At 45.1% G+C, this 23,784-nt stretch overlaps 1 protein-coding gene across 1 annotated transcript in view; it reads right to left on the bottom strand.

Moving 5' to 3' along the window:
* Positions 1–23,784, bottom strand: part of CYLD (CYLD lysine 63 deubiquitinase) — a 1,495,154-nt gene that overhangs the window by 1,342,416 nt on the left and 128,954 nt on the right. The window contains exon 3 of the mRNA XM_044081615.1: positions 22,535–23,154. Within this exon, the coding sequence (XP_043937550.1) occupies positions 22,535–23,038 (504 nt within the window). The 5' untranslated portion in view covers positions 23,039–23,154. The remainder of the gene's footprint in view (positions 1–22,534; positions 23,155–23,784) is intronic.

Raw genomic sequence — 23,784 nt, 5'->3', positions numbered from 1 at the left:
ACCGACTGCACAACAGTGTTTCCTCCAGATCCAACAGGTAGGGGGAAGGAGGGCGGGTACGTAAGAATGTAGGTGAGATGGATCACATACATCTATCGTTATGGTAAGTACATAACTAAAAGATGTAATGCGATCCTATCTCGCCTACATTCATAACTGATGGGACAGCGTCCCTAGCACCTAGATCCTGGGAGGTTCACTGAAAACACTCCTGAGCACTGTGGAACCAATGGACGCCCGACCGCTAGAGGCCACGTCCAGTTTATAATGAGAAATAAATGTATGTAGAGAAGCCCAAGTGGCCGCTGCACATATCTCATCCACAGACAGTCTGGCGTGGAAGGCCACTGAAGTTGCCATAGCCCTAGTAGAATGCGCTCTAACTGGAAATGGAAGGTCCCTTCCTGTTGATGCATAAATAAATGAAACACAATCCCTAATCCACCTAGCGATAGTGGTCTTAGTTACTGCTTTGCCAAACCTGTTATCCGCAAAGGCCACAAACAACTGGTCTGATTTCCTCTGCTGCTGTGTCCTATCCAAGTAAAACCTCAGTTGTCTATGCACATCCAACTGATGAAGTCTGTATTCTGCCTTGTTGGAAAATTTCGGAAAGAAAACTGGTAGCTCTATAGATTGCTGTAGACAAAGAGCAGAAGAAACCTTCAGAAGAAATGATGGGTTTAGTCTTAGAGATACTCTATCCTTGTGAAAGATCAGATAAGGAGGCTTGACAGAAAGGGCTTGAAGCTCCGAAACCCTTCTGGCTGAAGTAATAGCTACCAAGAAGGCAGTCTTCCAAGATAAGAGCTTTTGCTCACAAGTGGCCGCCGGCTCGAAGGAATGAGACGTCAAGGCTCCTAAAACTGCATTCAAATTCCATGGCAAAACAGGTAGCGACACCGGGGGGCGAAGCAACCAAGCTCCCTTGAGAAAGGCCTTACACAACTTATGACTCATGAGTGAAGGCTCAAAGGCAACATGATAATTAGAAATCACTGCCAATTGGACTTTAAGCGTGGAGACAGCGAAACCCTGTCTAAAAAGAGTTGCCAAAAAATCTAATACTGCTGACACCAGAGCTGTCAGAGGGTCAAGGTTGTGCTGCTGGGCCCAAATGGCAAACCTTTTCCATTTATTAGAATATACCTCCTTATTGGAAGCTCTGTGAGAAGAAGACAGAATCCGGACCACCTCAGGCGAAAGGATATGCTGTCTGACTAAGGTCGGAAGTGGAGCAGCCAAGCCACTAGCTTGAGAGTTCGCAGTGATGGATGGGCCTGACCCGACTGAAGAGTCAGGAGATCTGGAACTGGGTCCAGATTCCAAGGATCCTTCACTACATACTTCCGAAGGAAGGGAAACCAAACTTGGCGGGGCCAGTGTGATGCGATCAAAATCATGCCGCTTCCCAAGCAGATCACCTTCTGAATCACCTTTGGCAGTAGAGGGACCGGTGGGAAGGCCTAGAGCAGACCGGAGGGCCAATTGTGGACTAGAGCGTCCCTGGGTTACTACCCCTGGGGGGGGGGGGATAAGGGAGAAGAAATTGCTGCACTTTGCATTGCAGGGGCTGGCGAAAAGGTCGCAGCAGGGGAACCCCCACTTGGAGAAGATCCGAGCCGCCACTTGGTCGTTCAGGGACCACTAGTGAGGCATCAGAATAACTCTGCTCAGCCTGTCTATCACATTGGACTTCCCCGAAATGTGCGTTGCCACTAGAAATCTCTGGGAAGCGATCGCCCAGTTCCAGACTTTAATGGCTTCTCTGCAAAGAGGATAAGACCTGGTTCCTCCCTGCTTGTTCAGGTACCATACTACCGCCATATTGTCTGAGAAGATTGCGATGGTACCCCTGGGAAGAGAGCTGTGAAATGCCTGCAACACTAGAAGCACTGCCCTCATTTCCAGAACATTGATTTGTAAGTGGGTTTCGTGATCTTGCCATGGGCCTTGAACCGTCCTGCCTAGATAATGCCCCCCCACCCTATCTGGGAGGCGTCCGTGGTCACTGTGGCAATGGGGGAGGGGGGGCAGAAGAGTCTCCCCTGGTTCAGGTTGGAGGAAAGGAGCCACTAACGCAGATCTCGCCGGCACGTTTCCGTGATGAGAATCGGGTAGGACAATGGCAGATCTTGGTATGACCACTGAGTCGACAGGAGCCATTGAAGAATTTGCATGTGCAATCTTGCCAGAGGGACCAGAAGAATGGCGGCCGCCATCAACCCCAAAAGCTGAAGGACCATCCTGGCTGGGGCTTTCCTTCGGGGTAGTAGGGCTAGGACTTGGTCCTGTAGTATCTTTATCCTCTCTTTTGGAAGGAATGCTCGCATCTCTACAGAGTCTAGCTCTGCGCCTATAAAGACAACACGCTGTGACAGCAGTAATACAGACTTTTCCCAGTTGAATGCAATTCCTAATAGATGTCCCAACTCGATGGTAGCACTCATGGCCTGAGTAAGAAGATGCCTGGTGGGAGCGGTGAGGAGCCAGTCATCTAGATACGGAAACACCTGGAATCCCAGACGTCTCAGGTGAGCCGTCACCACTGCCAGACATTTGGTAAACACCCTGGGGGCTGTGGTGAGACCAAAGCTCAGGGCCCAGAACTGAAAGTGACTGGCTCCTAGGCGGAAGCATAAATGTATCCTGGAAGCCCTGTTTATCTTGATGTGATAATAGTCATCCTTGAGATCGATGGAGCACATCCATACTCCTTTCTCCAGCAATGGAAAAATGGATTGCAACGTGACCATCCAGAACTTGGACTTCTTTACGAAGCGGTTTAGGTGGCTGAGATCCAGAATGGGTCTCAAGTCCCCTGTTCTTTTCGGCACCAAAAATAACCTTGAGTAAGTTCCTAATCCGGTCTGGTCTGTGGGGACTGGCTGGATGACTCCCTTTCTGAGCAGCTTTGCGACCTCTATGGCTGCTTGATCCCGTTGACTGGGTGGCACGTCTGGGATTTTCCTTGACAATGGAGGGGGACGGATAAAGAGGATGGTGTAACCTCTGGCGATGATTCGAAGCACCCACTGATCCTGAGTGATGAATCCCAAGGCCCTTGGATGCATCGAGAATCGACCCCCGACTGGCTCCGGAGACACACAGACGGGCAGTCCCTCAGGGACACTGAAAGGAGGAACCACGAAAGGATTTGCAGTCTCCTGAGTTGCAGGGGCCTCCACCACCTCTAGGGCGACATCTTCCAGAATAATCCCCCCCCTCTGCCTCTGGAAGGGGGGTCACTCTGATGGGCAGGGAAAGACTTTTGGGACTTTCTGAACCACATCTTTCCTCCCCTCTGAGCCTTGGGATAAGGTCTAGAAGGAAGCGAAAAACGGGCGCCAACAGCAGACAAAGTCTTACCCTCCTGCTCACATCTAGTGAGTGTGTCTTTCACCTTGGGTCCAAAGAGAGAGGACCCATCGAATGGAGTGTCGGTGAAGGAAGACTTGAACACCTCCGCAAAGTGACACAAGCGCATCCAGGCTTGCCTCCTAAGGGCTACGCCCGAACTCGCTGCCCTACCCGCCCCTTCGGCTGCATACGATATTAGCCTCATGGACGAGTTAACAATCGATGAAAGGGGAGACAGCTGGGCATTGACAGAATGTGTCAACGCCTCAGGCACGTCACCCGACAGGGTATCTCCCAACTCCTTTATGAGATCCCTTTGGAGCCTCGTAAAGTGACATAAATAATTCAGCGACCGCAGAGTAAAGGTCGCTGAAGTCAGGGTACGCTTCCCGTACCTATCCATGCTCCTGGACTCCTTGTTAGGAGGATGGATAGACGTAGATGCCTCTGCCACATCCTGCTGGGTGGCAGACGCCACCACCATAGCATCAACCGGAGCTCCCTTGGTTAGAAACTCCTTGCCAGGGGGTGCGGATAAAAACATGTTGGGGCGAGAAGGAACTGGCTCCACAGAATCAGGGTGTTCCAACACCCTTCGACAAATAAGATCCAGTAACTCATCGAAGGGTGGAGACACCCAGGAGGTGGAGGGTTGGGCTCCGAAGGCCTTAAGGAAGACAGACTCCTCCGTGGAAGGGGTTTTGGATGGCCAGTCGCCCCTCTGTCTCAAGATCTCCAGGATATCGGAGAATGAGACATCATCAGAGGACAACTTAGGGGACCCTTCCGCATCATCAAGGTAGGTGTCCGAGATGACAGACTCATCTGGGGAGTCTATGTGCTTCCTCTTGCACAATGTGTTCCTGGGCGGCTCTTCTGGCACAAACTCTGAAGGCTCCTCGGAAAACAGGGGACCACACAAGGAGGAATTCTCAGGCCTAGGAGCAGCACTGTCCGAAGACAGGGGGGCACCAGAAGCTCTAGTCACCGTGTCTAGGGAAGGAGTCGCAGATTCAGGTGAAGTCACTAGAGACTTGGCCAGCGCGCTCCTCATAGCCTCGAAGGCGGGCCCACCAGAATCTGAGGAGAGGCCCATCTCCGAGACCATGACCAGTGTCGGGGTTCCCCTAGCTGAGGCGCCAAGAGGGAGACTAGGGGCCGAAACCAGAAGCCTCGACGAATCCCCCTCGGGCCCGGCTGAGGACACCCGAGAACCGAAACCTCTGGAAGGCACAGAAAGGGTTGGAGTTGAAGTCAGTGCCGATAGACTAGCAGTAGGTCTCGGAAGCGACTCAAGGACTTCACCCGACTCTACGAACTCCGACTCCGACGACACCAAGGTTGTCGGAGGAGGAAGAAACAGAATCGAAAGGACTGTCTCCGGGGCCGACTGGGCCGGAGCCGAAAATAATTTGGATAAGAGGAGCCTCTGGACCACCCTATACATCCAAATCTGAAAGCCTGGAGGACCTGGAGGAAACAGAAGGGGGCCGAGAAACTTTTTCTATCGGCTCCGAGACAAAGCTAGGAGGCCGGCTCCGAATCGGCTCCAAAAGGATTGGAGCCGAAGCAGACTCGACCAGAACCGGGACCCCTTTCGGCGCCGACGGTTCCGGAGCCGACAAAACCGACCCCAGAGCGGAAACACTCTCCTGCGGCTCCAAGACCAATGGAGCCGAAGAAGGAGACAGAGATTTAGATCCTCTATCCTGCGGCTCCTAAATCAGTGGAGCCGAGGAAGGGGACAGAGTACCTGATCTCTCATCCCGAGACTCCAAAACCAGTGGAGCCGAGGAAGGAGACCCAGATTTAGATCCTCTATCCTGCAGCTCCGAGGCCAGTGGAGCCGAGGAAGGGTACACAGATTTAGCTCTTTTTGCAGGCGGCTCAGACGGACTTGTCGGAACCGAAGACTTCTTTTGCTTCGATTTTGAGGAGGGAGAAGAAGCCAAAGCTTCATCGAAGGCTGGCTTGATCAAACCCTTCAGGATCAGCTTATTTTTTCTCTCATGTAGGACACGAGAGGAGAAGGCATGGCAAACACTGCAAGATTCTTGCAAGTGTTTAGCCCCTAGACAATAAACACAGATGGCGTGGCCATCTGTCAACATCTTGTAATTGCAAAAGAAACTGGAAACACCCACCAGGGCAGAATAGGATAAAAAACCTTCAATCACCACAAAGTCCAGCAATTCACCACAGGATTTTATTAGAACAGGCAAATTGTAAAACTGGTACAGACTAAGCACAAAAAGATGCTTTCGCCAAACAGTTAGGCTTCTTCAGAGTCTTAACAAAGAACAAGCAAACACATACAATTTAAATATCGTACTCCATACTCCTATTGGTTAAAACAAACACCTCCCCCCCACACATTAATTAATAAAATTTAATCAATAAATAACTATTTAATAGTTGTTCTCATACAAGAATAAATTATTTAAAAACTCCTCAAAAAATTGTTTTATGTACTTATTCTAGTTTATATAAATACATTAAAAACTAAATTTAAACAATAAACTTCATTTATTTCACAATAATATAAATACATTAATAAATACATTAATAAATCTATTTGTTTGTTATATTTGATGGGACCTAAGTTTTAAAATAGGTTTAATAGAGATGTGGTTATTTAAACCTGGGGGTCTACAGGCATCTAGTCTAATTTGCCATTCTGTCTCTAAAGCCCCCACCCTATTGACCACATCTCCACCTTCACCACAATCAATCACTCGACCTATAACAAAAAACAAAAACTTTTTAAAATCACTACATTTTGTACTGTGCAAATAAAGTGCATTGTGCAAATCCTTCTTTTTAATTGACCTTAAATGTTCAGAAATCCGGTCTCTAAGCCTCCTGATAGTTTTGCCCACATAGAAAGCATTACAGGAGGAACAGGACGCTAAATATACAAGGTTTTTGGTACAACAATTACACTGTCCAGGGCATTTGATGGTGTATTTACCATCTACAAAATCCACACTTTATGATTCTTTATTTTATTCTTTTCTAAAATTCCTTTCAGATTCTCCCCTCTACTGTATACAATATTAGGTCCTTTACCTAAAATCTTTTTGACCTCTTCACTTAGGGAGAAATTCCATACACCCTTTATCATTTCCAAAAACACAGGTGTCATCCCATTATATTTAAGTAAACCCTCTGTCTTTTCATCCTTCTTGCCATTCCATATCTACCTTTTCTTTCACATCTCTATGACCACATCTCTATTAAACCTATTTTAAAACTTAGGTCCCATCAAATATAACAAACAAATAGATTTATTAGTGTATTTATTAATGTATTTATATTATTGTGAAATAAATGAAGTTTATTGTTTAAATTTAGTTTTTAATGTATTTATATAAACTAGAATAAGTACATAAAACAATTTTTAAATAATTTATTCTTGTATGAGAACAACTATTAAATAGTTATTTATTGATTAAATTTTATTAATTAATGTGTGGGGGGGAGGTGTTTGTTTTAACCAATAGGAGTATAGTAACGATATTTAAATTGTATGTGTTTGCTTGTTCTTTGTTAAGACTCTGAAGAAGCCTAGTGCTTAGTCTGTACCAGTTTTACAATTTGCCTGTTCTAATAAAATCCTGTGGGTGAATTAAGCAGGGTAATGCGGCTGCTGGACTTTGTGGTGATTGAAGGTTTTTTATCTTGTAATTGCATTTTGAACATTTTTTAAAGCCTGATGGCTTATGTTCCTTTTCTTTGCTAGACATATCAACTGTAACTCACTCAACACACAAGGAGGGAAGGGGGGGAAGAGCTCTAACTTAAACGCTCAACAAGAGATAGGGCAAAGGCCCTCTAACTCAAACGGGCCTAGCCCGCCAAACAGAAGGAATTACCACAACAATCCAAAAAGACAAACACAGTCAATCACAAAGGAACTAACAACAAGATAGCTATTAAAATAGCTGTCTGAGTATAAACTTTAAAGCTAACTGCCAAAAAAGTGACCAAAAGGCCAAAAAAGAAGGGTACATAGCCACAGCCAAGTCGAGATCACGTCGTTACTCTAGGAGCGGCAAACAAGATCTGCGGGTTAGGGCATGTTGCATCCTGGGATAAGGGGTTTGCCAAGCCAATGAGAGACTTCGTGCTAGTGTATCGGCCGAGTCGGAGCCGATTCTCGGCTCCGAGCCCATCAGTTATGAATGTAGACGAGATAGAATCGCATTACATCTTTTGGTTTTGTATGACAGGGCAAGCCCACTTTACTATAAACAAAGGAAATGCATTCCAGCAGCAATTTTGAAAGTGTGACTTTCGAAATGCTTTTGTCCAATTTTACTTTAAAAAAAAAGGATATGAATAGTTGATCTGACTTTCTGATACCCACTGTTCAATTAAACAGAATGAGCCGTCTATGAACATCTATATGTGCAGTAAATATTCTCATCTAAGAATCTAGGAAAAATGACTGGCAAATCAACTGACTAATTTAGACTTGTTTTGGATGTCATCTTTGAGCAGAAAAAAAAAATAATCCTCAAGGCATCTCTGCCTTTATGAAAAGCCAAATATGGTGGCTTGCAAGACCGTGTTTGTAATTCAGAAATGTATCTAGCGGATGTAATGGCAGGAAGAAAAAGACATTATGTACTTACCATAACGTTCCATCTGTGTTGTCGATCTTCATTCATTCTTGACAAATGGGACTCGGTTCTGATCCTTGGAACCAACTTGGCTGTTATACAGCTTGCACCAGCCAAAAAACTCTCAAGCTAATACTCTACACCTACAATGCCCCTCTTTCGATTACCTCAGATAGAGTTTGCAGCCAAATAATACTGCAGAAGAACAGGGATACAAGGTAGAAGCCATGTCCAAAGTGAAACCTACTGGTTCCCAGAACAAGTGTCTAGTCCTCCAGGAAATCTGTAGAAGAGGGAAGGAGAGTGGACGTCAAGAATGAATGAAGATCGACAACACAGATTGAACATTATGATAAGTACATAACTTCTTTCTCTAATGTCAATCTTCATTCATTTTTGATGAATGGGACAGAATCGCCAGCTACTTTAGGTCTTAGGTGGCCTTATGAAAGGATATTCCTGAGAACCATAGAGCCAAAAGATGCTCTTCCCCTGGAGACCATATCCAAGTTGTAATGAGCGATAAAGGTATGTAGAGTAGCCTATGCCGCGGCTGCACAAATTTCATCCATGGATGCCCTGGAGTGGAAAACAGCTGACGTGGCTACTGGTCTGGTAGAATGGACTTTTACAGGTGCAGACAACTTGTGGTTGTTATGATCATGAATGAAGGTAACAAGCTCCGAGCCAACTTGATATGTTAACTTTTGTGACAGGTTTTCCCAAAGTCAGACCTGAAAAGGAAACAAATAACTGGTCCGATTTTCTAGACTCTTAGGTCTTGTTAAGGTAGAAACATAATTGTCTGTGAAAGTCTACTAAATGAAAGCAGTATTCACCTTTATTGGGGAAGAAAACAGGCAAATAATAGTTTGATTACTATTAGATTCTGAGACCACCTTAGGAATAAAGGAAGGGTTGGGTTCTCAATTAAACCCTATCCTTATGAAAAATAAGATAAGGGGGTCTTACACAATGCTTGAATTTCAGAAACTCTCCTGGCAGAAGTAGTGGCCACTGCAGAAGAGTTTTCTATGACAGAAATTTGAGATGGCAAGTTGCTGCTGATTCAAAGGGCGGGAGTATCAAAGATTGTAAAACCAGGATCAGATCCCATGGAGCTATGGGGTCCCTGAATGGAGGCTTTAGATGCAAGGCACCTTTAAGAAAAACTTTGCATAAATGGTGGGAAACTAAAGAATGATCATCGTAGCCATTGTGGAAATTATAAATGGTCTCTATCTGAACTTTAATGGTGGAATCAGAAGCTCCTTGATCAAAAGGGGAAGCTAAAAATTCTAAAACTTTGTCAACAGGTGCTGAAAAGGGGTCTAAATTATTTGTACAGCCAAATCTGAAAATCTCTTCCATTTGCTAAGATAGAATTTCCTGGTGGATGGTTTATGAGACGCCAGAAGAATGTTTTGTACTGAGGAAGCTACATTACTCTACCTGGCAGCTAACGGAATTGGAGAAACCAAGCTGTCAGTTTGAAACTGTGAAGGTTGGGATGCATCAGTCCCTGTAGGTAAGACCAGAGGTCTGGAACAGGGTCCAGAATCCATGGAAAGTGAATCAGGCGAGGCCAAAGAAAGGGGAACCAGACTTATTGGCGCCAAAAGGGTTCAATGAGAGTCACTTTGCTTCTCAACCTTTGGGCTTTCTTCAAGAACAGGGGAATGAAGGGAAGGCATAGAAAAGTCCTGATGGCCAATCAAGAAGGGAACCGTCTCTCGGGGACTGCCCCTGAGGGGGGATTAGGGCAAAATACCTGCTGCATTTGTTGTTCACTGGGGAAGCGAAGAGGTTGCAGCAAGGCTGGCCCCATCAATGAAAAATGTCCATCCCCACCTTGGGATTGAGGGACCACTTGTGAGGCAGGACAATGAATCTGCACGGTTTGTCTGTTTTCACGTTGGAGCTCCCCAGGATGTGGATTGCCACTACAAAGCAGTTGGGAGATATCGCCCATTGCCATAGTCTGAGAGCTTTTTGGCACAGGGGTAAGACCTGGTTCTGCCCTGTTTCTTGATGTACCAGACCACTGACATGTTGTCGGCCCGAATTGCAATGGTCCCCAGAGGGAGGGTAGATTGAAAGGTTTGCAATGTAAACAGCACTGCCCTCAAATCCAGGACATTGATGTGCAAATTGGCCTCTTGCAGAGACCAAGTGACCTGGACTGTTCTTCCCAGATAATGCCCTCCCCACCTGATCTGGGAGACATCCATGGTCACTATGGTCTTGGGCTGAGAGGGAGTGAAGGGACAGCCCAGATGAATTTCCTCTGACTGCATCCACCAGGATAGATCCTTCTTGCAGTGACCAGTTATCAAAATGAGATAAGTCATCGGATGTGTTAGGATGGACCACTGTGCAGCTAAGAGCCAGTAAAGTAGCCTCCTGTGAAATCCTGCCAGAGGTACTAAAGTAATGGTCACTTACACAGACCCTAGAGCTTGGAAGACGACAAGAAGATTGGGGACTTTGTCTCTGGATGTGATGAATTGTACTGGAGACCTTATCTTCTGTAATCTATAAAGAGGGAGAGAAGCTACACAAGAGATTGTACTGAGGCAAGCTCTTATAAACTCTAGGTCTCGTGTTGGAGTCATCTGGGATTTTTCTTTGTTGACCATTATGTGCAAAGAGTAGAAAAGATGCAGGATGAAATTTGTGGCTTGAAGCAGTCGACACCTGGTGGGGGCAGCGAGGAGACAGTTGTCTAAGTAAGGAACCACTCAGAATCCATGTAGTCTCAACTGAGCAGCGACTGCTGCCATGCATTTGGTGAAAACCCTGGGGGCTGTTGTGAGACTAAAGCACAGAACTTTGAACTGGAAATGACAGGCTCCTAGCCCAATGCGGAGAAACCTTCTGGAGTGTTTGTCCATTTTTATGTGGCAATACGCATCTTGAAGGTCTACAGAGCATATCCAATCATTTTCCTCAAGAAAAGAAAGTACAGACTGAACCATGACGATCCAGAATTGTGTTTTCTGAATGAACTTGAGATCCAGCATTGGTCTCCAGTCACCTGTCTTTTTGGCTCTAAAAAATAACCTGGAGTAAAATCCATATCCTATCTGGTCTGGTGGGACTTCTTGGATGACCCTTTTTTCTAGCAGCTTTTGCATATCCAAGGCTACTTGATCCCTCTGATTGGGTGTTACATCAGGGACTTTTCCTTTTGATCTTGGAAAGAGAATAAAGGGGATATGATAACCTCTGATAACGATTCTCTGAATCCAAGTATCGGAAGTTGTTAATCACCAGGCTGTCTGGTGCAGTGAAAGTCTTTCCCCGACTACTTCCAAAGGTAAGCAATTAGGCCTCCTTTCAGGAGTGCTGATAGAGTTGTCCAGTGAAGGAGTCTCTTGTGCCCTCATTTTGTGGGCCACCTCTACCACAGGGTGTGAGTCTTCCATTAGAGCTCCCCCCTCTGCCCCAAGGGGAGCTACTGCCATGTGTCCTGAAAAGGTCCTTGAGACTTTTATAGGTGAAAGTTCTACCAATGACAGTAGAGAGAAATACCCAGATTGGTAAGATAGAATGAAATACAAGCAATGGTAATATAAAGGGTTACCTTAAAAGGTAAAGAGGGAGAGGGGAAGGTTACCAACAATGGGAATGAGGATACCGCAAAGTATTAAGAGTAGAACAGCAGAATCACTAAAGAAATATGAATGAGAGATAAATATTAACCAAGGGTTTAAAAGGAACAGAAAGTTTTTAAAGAAGACGAATACATTTTGAACTTAGCTGGACAGTATCGACTGGCACGTCTTGAAATCAAAGTGATAAACGAGATCTGAGGTAATGGAGAGAGGGGCGTTGTGGGTAGAGTCTTAGTTCTGGAGTGTTTTTTGGCTGGCACAAGCTGTATAATGGCCAAGCCACTTCTGGGGATCGGAACACATTCCCATTCATCATGAATGAATGAAGACTAACATCAGATAAATAATTTTTCATGAGAGAAACTTCAAGTCTACTGAAGCTGCTGGTTTGAAGGGTGCTTAGGTCAAGGCCTGAAGCATAACACTGATATCCCATGGAAGAAATTGGTCTCTGATTGGAGGTCTGAGTAAGTAAGAACCCTTGAGGAAGGCTTTTAAGACTTTAAGACAGGCTATAAAAGAAGACTCATTGTGCCCTATATGAAACTTTTATATGGTGGCCATCTGTACCTTGACTGTGGAAAATCTGGATGCTTTCTGAAAAGGTTCTGACAAAAAATTCTAAGACTGACAAAAGACAAAAAAAATCTAAGATTGGAAAAAAAAGGTGCAGAGAAAGGATCTAACCCTTCTGATGAGACCCAAGTAGAAAATGTTTTCCACTTGCTTTGTTATATCATTTGGTAGACTATTTCTGGGAAGCAGAAATAATGTGGCCAGTAGAAGAAGATAGCCTAACATCTCTGACTATTGTTAAAATTGGAGGAACCATGTGGTCAACTTCAGGGCTTTTACATCTGATGCAGACAATCTAGATGGGTGACTGAAGAGGAGGCAAACTTGACAGGACCAAAACAGAGCAATGAGGATCACTCTGATTTTGCACCTTCCAGTTTTCTAAATTACTTTTGTTAACAGTGGTAGGGGCCCAACTGTGAACTGCAACATCCCTCACAGTCACTGTCCCTGTGAAGGGATCAAGTCAAAGTAGTTGCTGCACTTGTTTAGGTATGAGGAGAACACATTGCAGCAAGGTTAGCCCCAGCAGCTTAAAATCTGTGCTGCCACTTTCCAACTATTGACCTGCTTATCTTGTCCACTAGTACATTTGACGTCAGTGGGATATGTGATGCTGTCAGGAAACAACAGGTAGACATCACCTACTGCATGCACTCATAGCCTTCAAGCAAAGTGGATGTAATCATGTTCACCTTTTTTTGTTGAGATTCTAGACAACTGCTATGTTGTCTAAATGGAAATCATACTCTGTGGGAGGGAGTCCTGGAATGCCCACAACACTTGGAGGACCACTTTTATCTCCAAGATACTATACTGAAGGTTGGCCTCTAGAGGTGATAAAGCACCTTGAACCATCTTCCCTTTGAAATGACCACCTCACTCCAAAAGGAAGTGTACATGGTTACAGTCTCTCTTTCTTCAATTATTGCAGAGGTTATCCACCATTTGATATGATGTCTGTGAACTTGCATGAGATGAATTTTGGTATGCAGGGGGGGGGGGGTGAAGACTTTGTGACCAATGACCTGAGAGGGTCCACTGTAGTACTCATTTGGTGCCATGCCAGGGAAACTAGTGTAATGGTAGAAGCCATCAAACCTAACAAAGAATCAACCGTTCTTGAGGAATGGACTGTTAAATGATTTGTAAAGTCACTAAGCGTATAGATATTACTCTGGTGTCTGGGATATTTGGCAATTTTGAGGACTGTGTTGAGGGGACATCCGATAAACTCTATGAGCTAAGTGAGTGACAGTTGACTTTTGGGCTGAATGACTATAATCCCTACTTGCTGTACAAAGTGGATCAACAGGTCCCATTGTTGAACCAGTAGTTCCCTGGAAGTAAGTGTAAAGCGCCAAGTGTCTAGATAAAGGAGAACGTGGATCCCTTGCAGTCGGAGATCAGCTGCTACAACTGCTGTAACTTTTATGAACACCCAGGTGACTGTGGTGAGACTGAATGGCAGTGCTCTAAACTGAAAAAGAATGGATCCCAACTAGAAACAGAGAAGTCTCTTCAATTGGTGTAGAACAGTGTGTATATATATATATATATATACCTTTAAGAAGCATTTCCAGATGTAAGCACGTGCATACAAATAGTGAGCATGTGCAGGTAGCCTTGCCATTTTGAGAGAACGGCCAGAGTGTTGACATATAGGAGTGTGGTAGTCAGTCTGTTTATAAGTTTAAGTTACAAAGCATCATTCCTGATGTGTTTGTGTGTAATAAAGCTGCTTGAACTGAACCCACAACCGCGTGCCTGTTTTATCCTGACTGGATGTGCGACCATTGCATCTCTATTTTATGAGAAAGAATACTTCCTGGCAGAGCACATCTAATCATCCTTCCTCAAAAGATGCAATATGGACTGACTATGACCATCTGGAACTTTGTCGGTCTTACAACTGATTGACATGGCTGAGGTCCAAAATCAGCCTGAGGTCCCTTGTATTTTTTGGAACTAAAAATAACCTGGAAAAGACTCTGAATTCTAACTGGTGTCAGGGCATCTTGTTGAATGACTTTCCTTAGCAACTTGAAAACTTGTGGCGGATTCTAAATGACCGGGTGGAACACTGGAAATCTTTCTTTTCTTCTTGGAAGATAAGAAAAAGGCAATGGAATAGCCAATGCTGATTATCCTCAACACTCATGAGTCCATTGTAATGTAAGGATAATGGAGTGCAGCAGTCTGGTAATTCTTCAGGAGAACTGGCAGGTCTTCTTGGTAAAAGGACCACAAAAACCCTGGTTATGCAGTCCATCTCTGCCCCTAGGGTAACATCCATTTGAGTTGTCTCCACCTCTGTTCAGGGAAGAGCCTGTCTCCAGGACTTTCCTGGTATCATCTTACCACACCTTTGGTTACTTGAAAAAGTCCTCTGAGGAGTGGAGAAGTGGATTCCAATAGCACATGCATTTTTTTTCCATTTTGTTCACTCCTAGTGTCTCTTAAAAGATATGAAAAGAGTGGAACCATCAAACTTAGCTTTAATGAAGTATGTCTTAAAGCCTTCTGCAAAATCTCATTTGTGCATCCAAATATGCCAACGCATGGTAATGCCAGTGCATGCAGCCCTTGCTTTGCCATAAGCTGCATTGGAAAGGAGACACATGAACATATTGGAGACTGACTGCAGGGCAGACAATTTGGAGTCCACTGTTTTTTGAATGTCTGCTGGTAAGTTACCAATGAGAACTTTAGTAAGCTGGTCAGCTCCCCTGAAAACATGCCATATGGGCAAGATAGTTCAGTGCCCCAAATGCAAATGTCAATGAAGCATATGTACATTTGCCAAACCTATCCAATGCATTTGACTCCCTATTAGGGGATGAACAGAAGGACTGTCCACAGACAATTCCTTTTCATGGTTACCACTACTGCCATGGTATCTACTGGTGGACCTTTGCTCCAGTGCTGTCACTGAGGGCAACCAAAATCCTATGTGGCATTCTGGGGATAGTTTCCACTACATCATGTCCTTCCATGCCTGCAGAGCCACCAGGTGTGCAAGGGCATCATTAGGTGCTACCACCCAGGACACAGATGAGCCAATACCAAAGGCTTTGTGGAACAGAGATTCATATGCTGAAGGAGTTTCAGTGGAAAAAAACTTGTTGCTTCATCAATGCTAGAATGTCACCAAAGGTGGCATATTCTAGAGGTGATCACGGGGGACCTTCACCTTCATTCAGATCTGTGTCTTCTGTGACAGACTCTGGAGAGGAGTCCAGATGTTTTCATTTGAAAGTCTGTTTCCTAGCAAACTTCATCTCAGGGGAATCTCAGGGAACAGGTCTGAATCAGACTGGGAACTCAAGTGACAAGTATCCTTTAGGCATAAAGACACTGACTGTTTCCATTGATATGAATGAGTGTGGCGAATCACAGGATCCAAAAGAAGTTGGGATGAATCCAAGCTAGAAGGCAGCACCCAATTCTTGGCCTAGTCACAACCCATTCAAATGCCTTGAAGGACTACTTTGAGATCTGAACCAAAGGAACATCCCTCTTGTCTGAAGATGAAGGAGCAACCCCAGCCCCAATTGGCTTTATGGCTGACCTCGGACCAATCTAGAAATAGCTGAAGCCCAAGAGGCAGAGACGGTTCCAAAAAAATCGAGTTGATTCCACCTCCAGGGCCCTGACATTCGGCTCTGAGGCTCATCTCGATCTGAAAGAATCAGAGTCTAGACAGTGAGGGATGTTGATGAAGTTGAAGTTCCTCCAGCTGTTTGCTCTGACTGAGGTGCACCGGTGGTGGTTTGGACCCATTGGGACCAAATATAAAGGATGGACTGGTACTGGAAAGAACAATGGAGAGATATTTGGACATGTACCCACAACACCCAAGCAGGACAGCGCCAGGAGAACCCCTAATCAGATTTGTGTCCCCAGAAATCTCTGCATCAGAAATCTCTGCATCATTCAATAGACATCTGTATCTGTAAGACTTCAGGTGGATTGGACAGTAAAGATGATGCCACTTACAGAGGTCTGGAGTACCTTCTCTCTTGCAAAATGGGCGAGTGGAGTCCATGACTCACTGGCTCTGGAGAAAATCTTGGTTGAGGTGAGGAAGAATGGATCCAAGTAGTTGGTGTATCTGATTTCCTTGGATTCTTAAGTGTCAGACTCGAAGGATCTGACAGATCTGGGGACATTTTCTAAACTTCTCTACCTTCCTCTCCTCAGCTCATTGTCATTCTTTAAACTTTTCTTTAGACTTCTGTCTCCTTTTCCTTATCCATTTTCTTACTCAGGGAAGCTAATCTGGAAGTGCTAGATATCGGAGGAGGAGGAGAAGAAGAAGAAGAAGACCCTGTGTGAGGGGGAAGCAAAACTTTTAAGATCAACTTCTCTTTGGGGCCCTCAATGGCCCTACTTCCAAAAGAAGCACAAATATCACAATTTGCCTCAATATGGGTACAGCCCAAACAATAAACTACAGTTGTGTATACTTACCATAAATGTAGATGTTAGAGTGCATTCACTGTTGCAGTCATCACATTTGGGTTATCCCTGCCAGGGTAGCCCTCGGCTGGCCCACACACCAGAGGCTTAGTATTTCTGTGTCAGTTGCTGTCGTTTCAGTACTGACGTCAGGTCATCAGTAGTATAAAGTAAGGCAGCCAATGCCATTACATCAGTATTTCTTGCCCTAACCAGTCAGGACCCCCAAGTAGGAGCGGAAGAACCCCACCAGTAGAAAGCAAATATCAATATGTCCCTTGTAAGGAAAGAGAAGAAAGGGGGGATGGAGGGAGGGAAACCAGGACTGCAAAAGTGAATACACTCTAACATCTACATTTACGGTAAGTGTACACAACTGTACTATGTTCTTCATGTTTCACTGTTTCAGTCATCACATTTGGGTTGATTCCCAAAGCTGAGGAAATGGGTGCAGGCAGTCAAGGAAACTAGGGGCTGGCTAGGATGCCCTGCAAGACTGCAGAGGCAAACCCTGCCCTGGATTTGGAGAAGAGAGGCAGGTGGTAATGTTTGGTAAAAGTGTGAATAGAAGTCCTGGTGGCAGTCTCTAGGATGTCCCTGGTGGGGACTCCTCTGAGGAAAGCTGCAGATGTGGAGGCTGCTCTGGTGGAGTGAGTTCAAGCCCCATTGGGGAGAGGCTTTCCATGTTGTTTGTAGCAGAAATGGATGCAGTGTGCTATCTATTTGGAAATGGTTTGTTTGGAGATGGCTTTGCCTTCTGCCCCAGCAATTGATCAGACTTTCTAAAGGATTTAGACCTGTCTAGATAGAATCTGAGCTGTCTGTGCACATCTAGACAGTGCAAGATCCTTCCCCCCTTGTTCTGGGGATTAGGAAAAAAGGTGGGCAAATGAATGGATTGGTTGAGAGCCACACTGTACACCACCTTGGGCATGAAGGATGGGTTAGTTCTGAGGGACACCCTGTCAGCATGGAAGATGATTAAGGGTTCCACAGCCATGAGCACTTGCAGCTCAGAGACTCTTCTGGCTGAAGTGATGGCCAGAAGGAAAGCTGTTTTCCAGGAAAGAAAGTTTAGCTCTGCAGAAGAAGCTGGTTCAAAAGGGGGCAGGGTGAGCTTTTCCAACACAAAGTTAAGTTCCCAAGCTGGGGTTGGTGCTCTTCTGGATGGCCTCAAGTTGATAGCCCCTCTTAGGAAGTGTTTGATCTAACGGGGAGAGAAAAGGGGCTGCTCAGTGGGGAAATGAGCAAAGACAGAGGCATGAAGTTTTATAGAGGAGAGAGCCCACTGTGTAACAGGTCAGCTAAGTAATCCAGGATGAGAGGGAGGGAGGGCTGTGCCGTATTGGCTCCCTTAGCCTGGATCCAGGTGCAGAACCTTTTCCATTTGTCAGCATAAGACTTTCTAGTGCTAGGGCATCTGGCCTCAGGTATAACATCTACAACCTGTTCACGGAGATTGGCAGATTGATCCAGGGTTAGGGAATAAGCCAAGCTGCCAAACTGAGTGTCTTCAATTGGGGATGCATGAATTCCCCTTCCCTCTGGGTCAGGAGGTTTGGAATCTGAGGAAGATGCCATGGTGGCAGTGGGGACAGACTGCACAGCAAGGGGTATCAGTGCCGGCGAGGCCATTCTGGAGCTATAAGAACTGTCCTTAGTTTTTCCTCCTTTATTTTGAGCAGTACTCTTTGAATAAGAGGTAGTGGAAGAAAGGCATAGACCGACAGATTGACCCAGGGGAAGAACAGGGCATCCACTTTCCAAGACATGCGCTGATGCTCCCTGGTGCAGAATTTGCTGAGCTGATGGTTGGTGTGGGATGCAAAGAGGTTGACCTTTGGGGTGCCCCATTTTGGAGTTATTAGGGTGAAGGTTCTTCTGTTGAGGTGTCTCTCATATGTGTCCAGAAGATTTCTGCTTAATTTGTCTGCCAGATTGTTTGAGAGAGCCTGGTAGGAATTGTGCTAACAGGTGCAGTTGCATGGCAGAGGCTGTGTGCCAAAGGGTCATGGCCAGCCTGCAGAGAGGGTAGGAGCGAGTCCCTCCCTGCTTGTTGATATACCACATCACAGTGGTGTTGTCTGTTTTGATCAGGAGAGCCCCTGGGAAGAGAAGGGGCTTGAAAGCTATCAAGGTGTGCTGAACAGCCATCATCTCTTTTTGGTTGATGTGCAGCGGGATTTGCTGTGGGCTCCATTGGCCCTGCATGCACCTGCCATCCAGGTGGGCACCCCAAGCATAGTCTGATGCATTTGTGGTGAGTGTCTGGGCAGCGGGGGTGGTGAGAAAGGTAGTCCCTTGTTGTGGGAGCATGCTGTTGCCCACCAAAGAAAATCTTTTCTGAGGCAAGGAATTACAGGTATAAAAGAGTCTCCAGGTCTTAAGAGTGTTGACACCAAAGGCTTTTTAGGTACCATTGAAGTTTCCTCATATGCAGTCTGGCATATGGAATGAGCAGTATGCAAGATGCCGTGAACCCCAGAGCTTGCAGGATCTTCCTTGCAGATAACTGGGGTCTGGTGGCTAGTTAAGAGAAGTAGTTTGTCAGGAAAATTTGTTTTTCTGGTGTACGGAATGCCATCTGGGATGCTGTGTCTAGGCTTGCTCCAAGGAAGATAATCCCTTGGGTGGGCACCTGTTTGGATTTCTTTTCGTTGATTGTGTACCCTAGGGAGGTTAGAAGGGTCTTTACAAAGGCCAGGTGCTTGAGCTGCTTTTCCTGGCTGTCTACCTGAATAAACCAGTCGTCTAAGTATGGGTAAATCTAGATATTCCTTTGTCTGCAAAAGGCAATGGCCAGAGCAAGACATTTTGTGAAAACTCTGGGAGCAGTAGATAAGCCAAAGGGAAGAGCAAAGAACTGAAAGTGTTGAGATCCTGCCCTGAAACAGAGATATTTCCTGCATGATTCCCTGACAGGAATGTAGAGATAGGCATCTTTTAGATCTTGGGTGGCTAGCCAAGCGTCCTTGGACAGCATGGGTAGCAGCTGCTGGAGGGTGAGCATTTTGAATTTTGGGATCACCAGGAAGTGTATAGAACGGATAGATGGAGGATGGGGCACCAGCTGCCCTCTTTTCTGGGAACCAGAAAAAAAGTCTGGAGTAGAAACCTTGGCCTATCTGTTCTGCAGGAACATGCTCTACTGCCCTGATAGAAAGCAGGGAAAGGATTTGCTTTTGAGCCTCTGCCCACTGGTTTGGAGGTAGATCTGGGAACCCTTTTGGGGTTGGAAGGGTGTGGAAGGAAAATCTGCATCCTTGAGACACTGTTGAGAACCCAGTGGTCATTGGTAATGGTGGCCCAGGTGCTTGCATGAAAGGGGAGTTTTCCACCTAGTTGAAGGTGGGCAGAGGGAGGGGATGGTGGAGGAGAGTCATTGTGAGTTCTTACCATAAAGGGGTGGCTTAGAACTCCGTTTTTGAAGTGGAGGTAGTCCACTGCTTAGATCTCTGCATTCCCTGTGGCTGCTGTCTGGGGGTCTGGTTCCCTGGGGCCTGGACTGGCTTAGTGGGAGCAGGAAAGGACCAGTGCTTGGTGAGACAACGCCTGCTGGACCTGTAAGAAATCCTTAACTGTCTGCATAGATTTAGCTTTTTCTTCCATATTTTTTAAGACTTCTTCTGCTTTAGTGCCAAAGAAGTTGTCTTTGTGGAGGGGGAGATCCAACAATTTAGATGTGACCTGGTCTGGCAGGGGCTATTCCTTAAGCCATGCATGCCTTCTAATGCAGGGCTGCTGCCCTGCAAGAAGCCTCTAGGGTGTCAAAACCACAGTGCAAGGTGTGTTTAGTTACTTGACTTGCAGAATGCATTAACTCTTGTAACTCTAGATTCTGCACAAGCAGGAAAGGAAGACATTTTTTGTTTGAGGAGTTCCAAGGTATGTTGATTTTAGCATATGGAACTGACAATTTAATGCCCTGATAGCAAGAGTAGCTGAGGTGTATACTTTTTTATCCCATCTGTCTAGTGCTCGGGAATCCCTATTTGAGGGGGTGGGATTCTTAGCAGAGGTTGCTTTAATCCCTTTAGGCCCTTAAGAAATTACCCCAAGGTCAGCAGCAGGAATTTTTAAAAAGAAATTTGTGTGAGTCAGGGACTCTATAGTACCTGCCTGGTTTTCTAGGTGCAGGAGGGAGGGTGTCAGAAGTCAAGCTGGATTCCAGGAAAACATCCTCCATAACATCCAGGACTGGGGGGATGGCCAAGGGTATGTGCTGTGGAAGATCTAAGAATTCCCAGAGTCTCCTTTTAGACTGAGGGTAGTCTTGACTCTCCCATTGGAAATGCTCTCTTAAGGTATGAAGGGTTTTCCCAAAGGAAAAATCGTCTGGGGGAAAGGCTGAAGGAATGGAATCCTCTGCATCAGAATCCTCATTAAGTAGAGAGGGGTTGCATATCTTCATATTCAGATGCATCAGAGTCATCAGACTCTTGTTCAGACAAAACTACAGGGGAAAGATCTCTTTTCCTTTTGGAGGGGGGTAGCTTGGCTTCCCTTGATCAGCATGATAAGGTCTTCCGCCATTTTAAGCATTTGAGACTGAGGCAAGGAAGCAGGTGCCTGAGAGTGGGTCGTCGGTTTCTTGGGTGTGGTTCATACCCTGGGCCTAAGAAACTCGGTCGTTTTCGAAAGAACGGTAGTCGCAAAAGAAGACATTGGTTTGTGATGAGAATCAGTAGTGCAAAGGGCTTCCTCGGAAGCTGGTGCCTCCTCAGTGGCTCCGGACCCTCCCAAGGTAGAGACGACCACAGGATCCTTAGTCGAAGAAGAGTTTTGCGCAATACCAAATTCCAAAAGGGTCTCGGTAGAGGCCTGCAAATCCACAGAAGCAGTCATCAGGGGCTGCGAAAGCACCTCACTGAGGACCAGAGAACTGACTACAAGCTTAACGGAAGCATCGTCGGTAGGTCTGGACCTGTGCCTCTGTCTTTATCTTTATGTTTTTTCGGAAGATCTGCCGTTGGATGGCTTACCGAAGCCATATCAGAATTCAAGGACTGTAAGTGAAAATATCTAGCTACAATAAGGGCCTGATGACGGATAGTTCTGGCGTTGAACAAAGCACAGAAGCGACAACTGGGGACTTCGTGGTCTGGGCCTCAGCAAGTGACGCAGTAAGAATGAAAGTCTCAGTGTGGTATTTGCTTTCCACAGGTGAGACAATTATTAACTTTTTCTGACATTGGTTAGTGCAAGAAAAAAGGATCCCTATTGGGGTACTTTGCTTTAGAAGGTTTCAACTTCAATTTGGTAGACGAAACTCGGGGAGCGGCCGACTGGCACTTGTGCAAATTGCTTCTGCTTCAGGCTCCATGGCAAGAAAGATTGATGTAATGGTGTTGACTGCCTTACTTTATGCTACTGATGACCTGATGTCAGTACCAAAGTGAAAGCAACTGATGCAGAAATACTAAGCTTCTGGTATTCAGGCTGGCCGAGGGCTACCCTTGGACGGACAACCCAAATGTGATGACTGCAACAGTGAAACACGAAGAACATCCACATAAACAGTGTGGGTACTCGGGTGGAATTTTATGTTCACAAGTCATGCACTTCTTAAGGCCTTTGATTTTTGTCAGGTATCAGTGTAACACCAATAACACCAACAATAATACTTGTGCAAAATTTTACACTTTTTCCAAACAAAAAGTACAAGCACTTCACTTAGAAAAGCTCCTCATTCTACTATTTATCTAACTACTGATATAAAAAGTTATTTTAAGCACTATTCAGTAAAGTGAATTCAAAATTGTGAACTTTGGAAAGATACCACTTCAGATCAAAACAACCATGATGACTCCTGCAATAACTTACGTGCAAGCACTTTAATACAAAAATCGAAAATCAGGTTACTTGCTTTGCAAACTGTACTATTTAAGTACTTACCAGGAGCTCCACACCAAAATATACACCTGATAATGGCCTCTCCTGCTGTAACGGCCCCTTGAAACGTACAAGCCCAGGAAGTTTATAATCCCCCGATCTCAAGTGAACTCTGACATCTGAATCAATATCAATCTGTAATCCTTTGTATAGTCTTGGTTTATTTTTAAACAGCAAAAATCTGTCTTCACAGTTGGTTACTGCCAATAACAACTCTGCTATACTGTCATTAATTTCAATCAAATCCTTTTCTTCAACAAATAAAATAGAGTGTGGTTGCTCCAATATCATCACTGTCAACTGAATCTTTTTGCCTTTAGTTGTTGCAACTGTTCGACCCAAAGAATTGCAATCTTGTAAAAGTTGTGCTATACTTCCTCTTGGTATCTTCACATGCTTTGAAGTTTGTTTGTCAACAATGGTATATTCCTGCACAAGTATGTAAAACTTCCATTCATCCCAAAGAGGTGAAGTGTTTTTCTCTTGACCCCATAATCCTGAATTCATGGTTACTTAACCATAAAAAATAGACGTTAAAGCAAATTCTTGTTGCTGGTGGCAATCTTTGAATCTTGTGAAAAATGTGACTCAGCTGCAGCTTCCAGCATTCTTCTCCGTAGATGCTGGAGAAAAGAAACAAGTGATCAAAATATCAGTGTCAATACAAAATGCCACTACTATGTGTTTGATAAGCGATATATAAAAATTTAAGCGGGATGTTTACATTACACAAGTATGACAAAACAATTAAAAACAGTGCTTGCAACAACCCAGAGCACAGATAAATCTAACAGAACACAGCCACATGAAAGAAGAGCTTATTTCATTCCATAAAAATTACTGACAAAGGTCAGTTGTGTACACTTACCATAAATGTAGATGTTAAGAGTGTATTCACTGTTGCAGTCATCACCTGTGAGTTATCCCTGTTGTGGTAGCCCTCGGCCAGCCTGAATACCAGATTCAGTCTTTTCCTGTGTCGACTGCTGGCACTCGCTGTTTGATGTCAGGACGTCAGTGCTATAAAAGAAGACAGCCGATGCCATTACATCAGTTTTCTTGCCCTAACCAGTCAGAGGCCCAAGTAAATAAGGTAGAATGGTCCAGGTGGCTAAAAGCCACCATTAGAAACCTATATCTCCTTGAAGAAAGAAGACATAAGGGGGAAGGAGGGTGGGAAACCAGGACTGCAACAGTGAATACACTCAAACATCTGCATTTATGGTAAGTGTACACAACTGTACTATGTTTTT

The sequence above is a fragment of the Protopterus annectens genome, chromosome 8.part1, assembly GCF_019279795.1.
Source record: "Protopterus annectens isolate FY-2018-M chromosome 8.part1, PAN1.0, whole genome shotgun sequence".
Lineage (NCBI taxonomy): Eukaryota > Metazoa > Chordata > Ceratodontiformes > Protopteridae > Protopterus > Protopterus annectens.
This window is presented reverse-complemented; position numbering and strand designations above follow the sequence as displayed.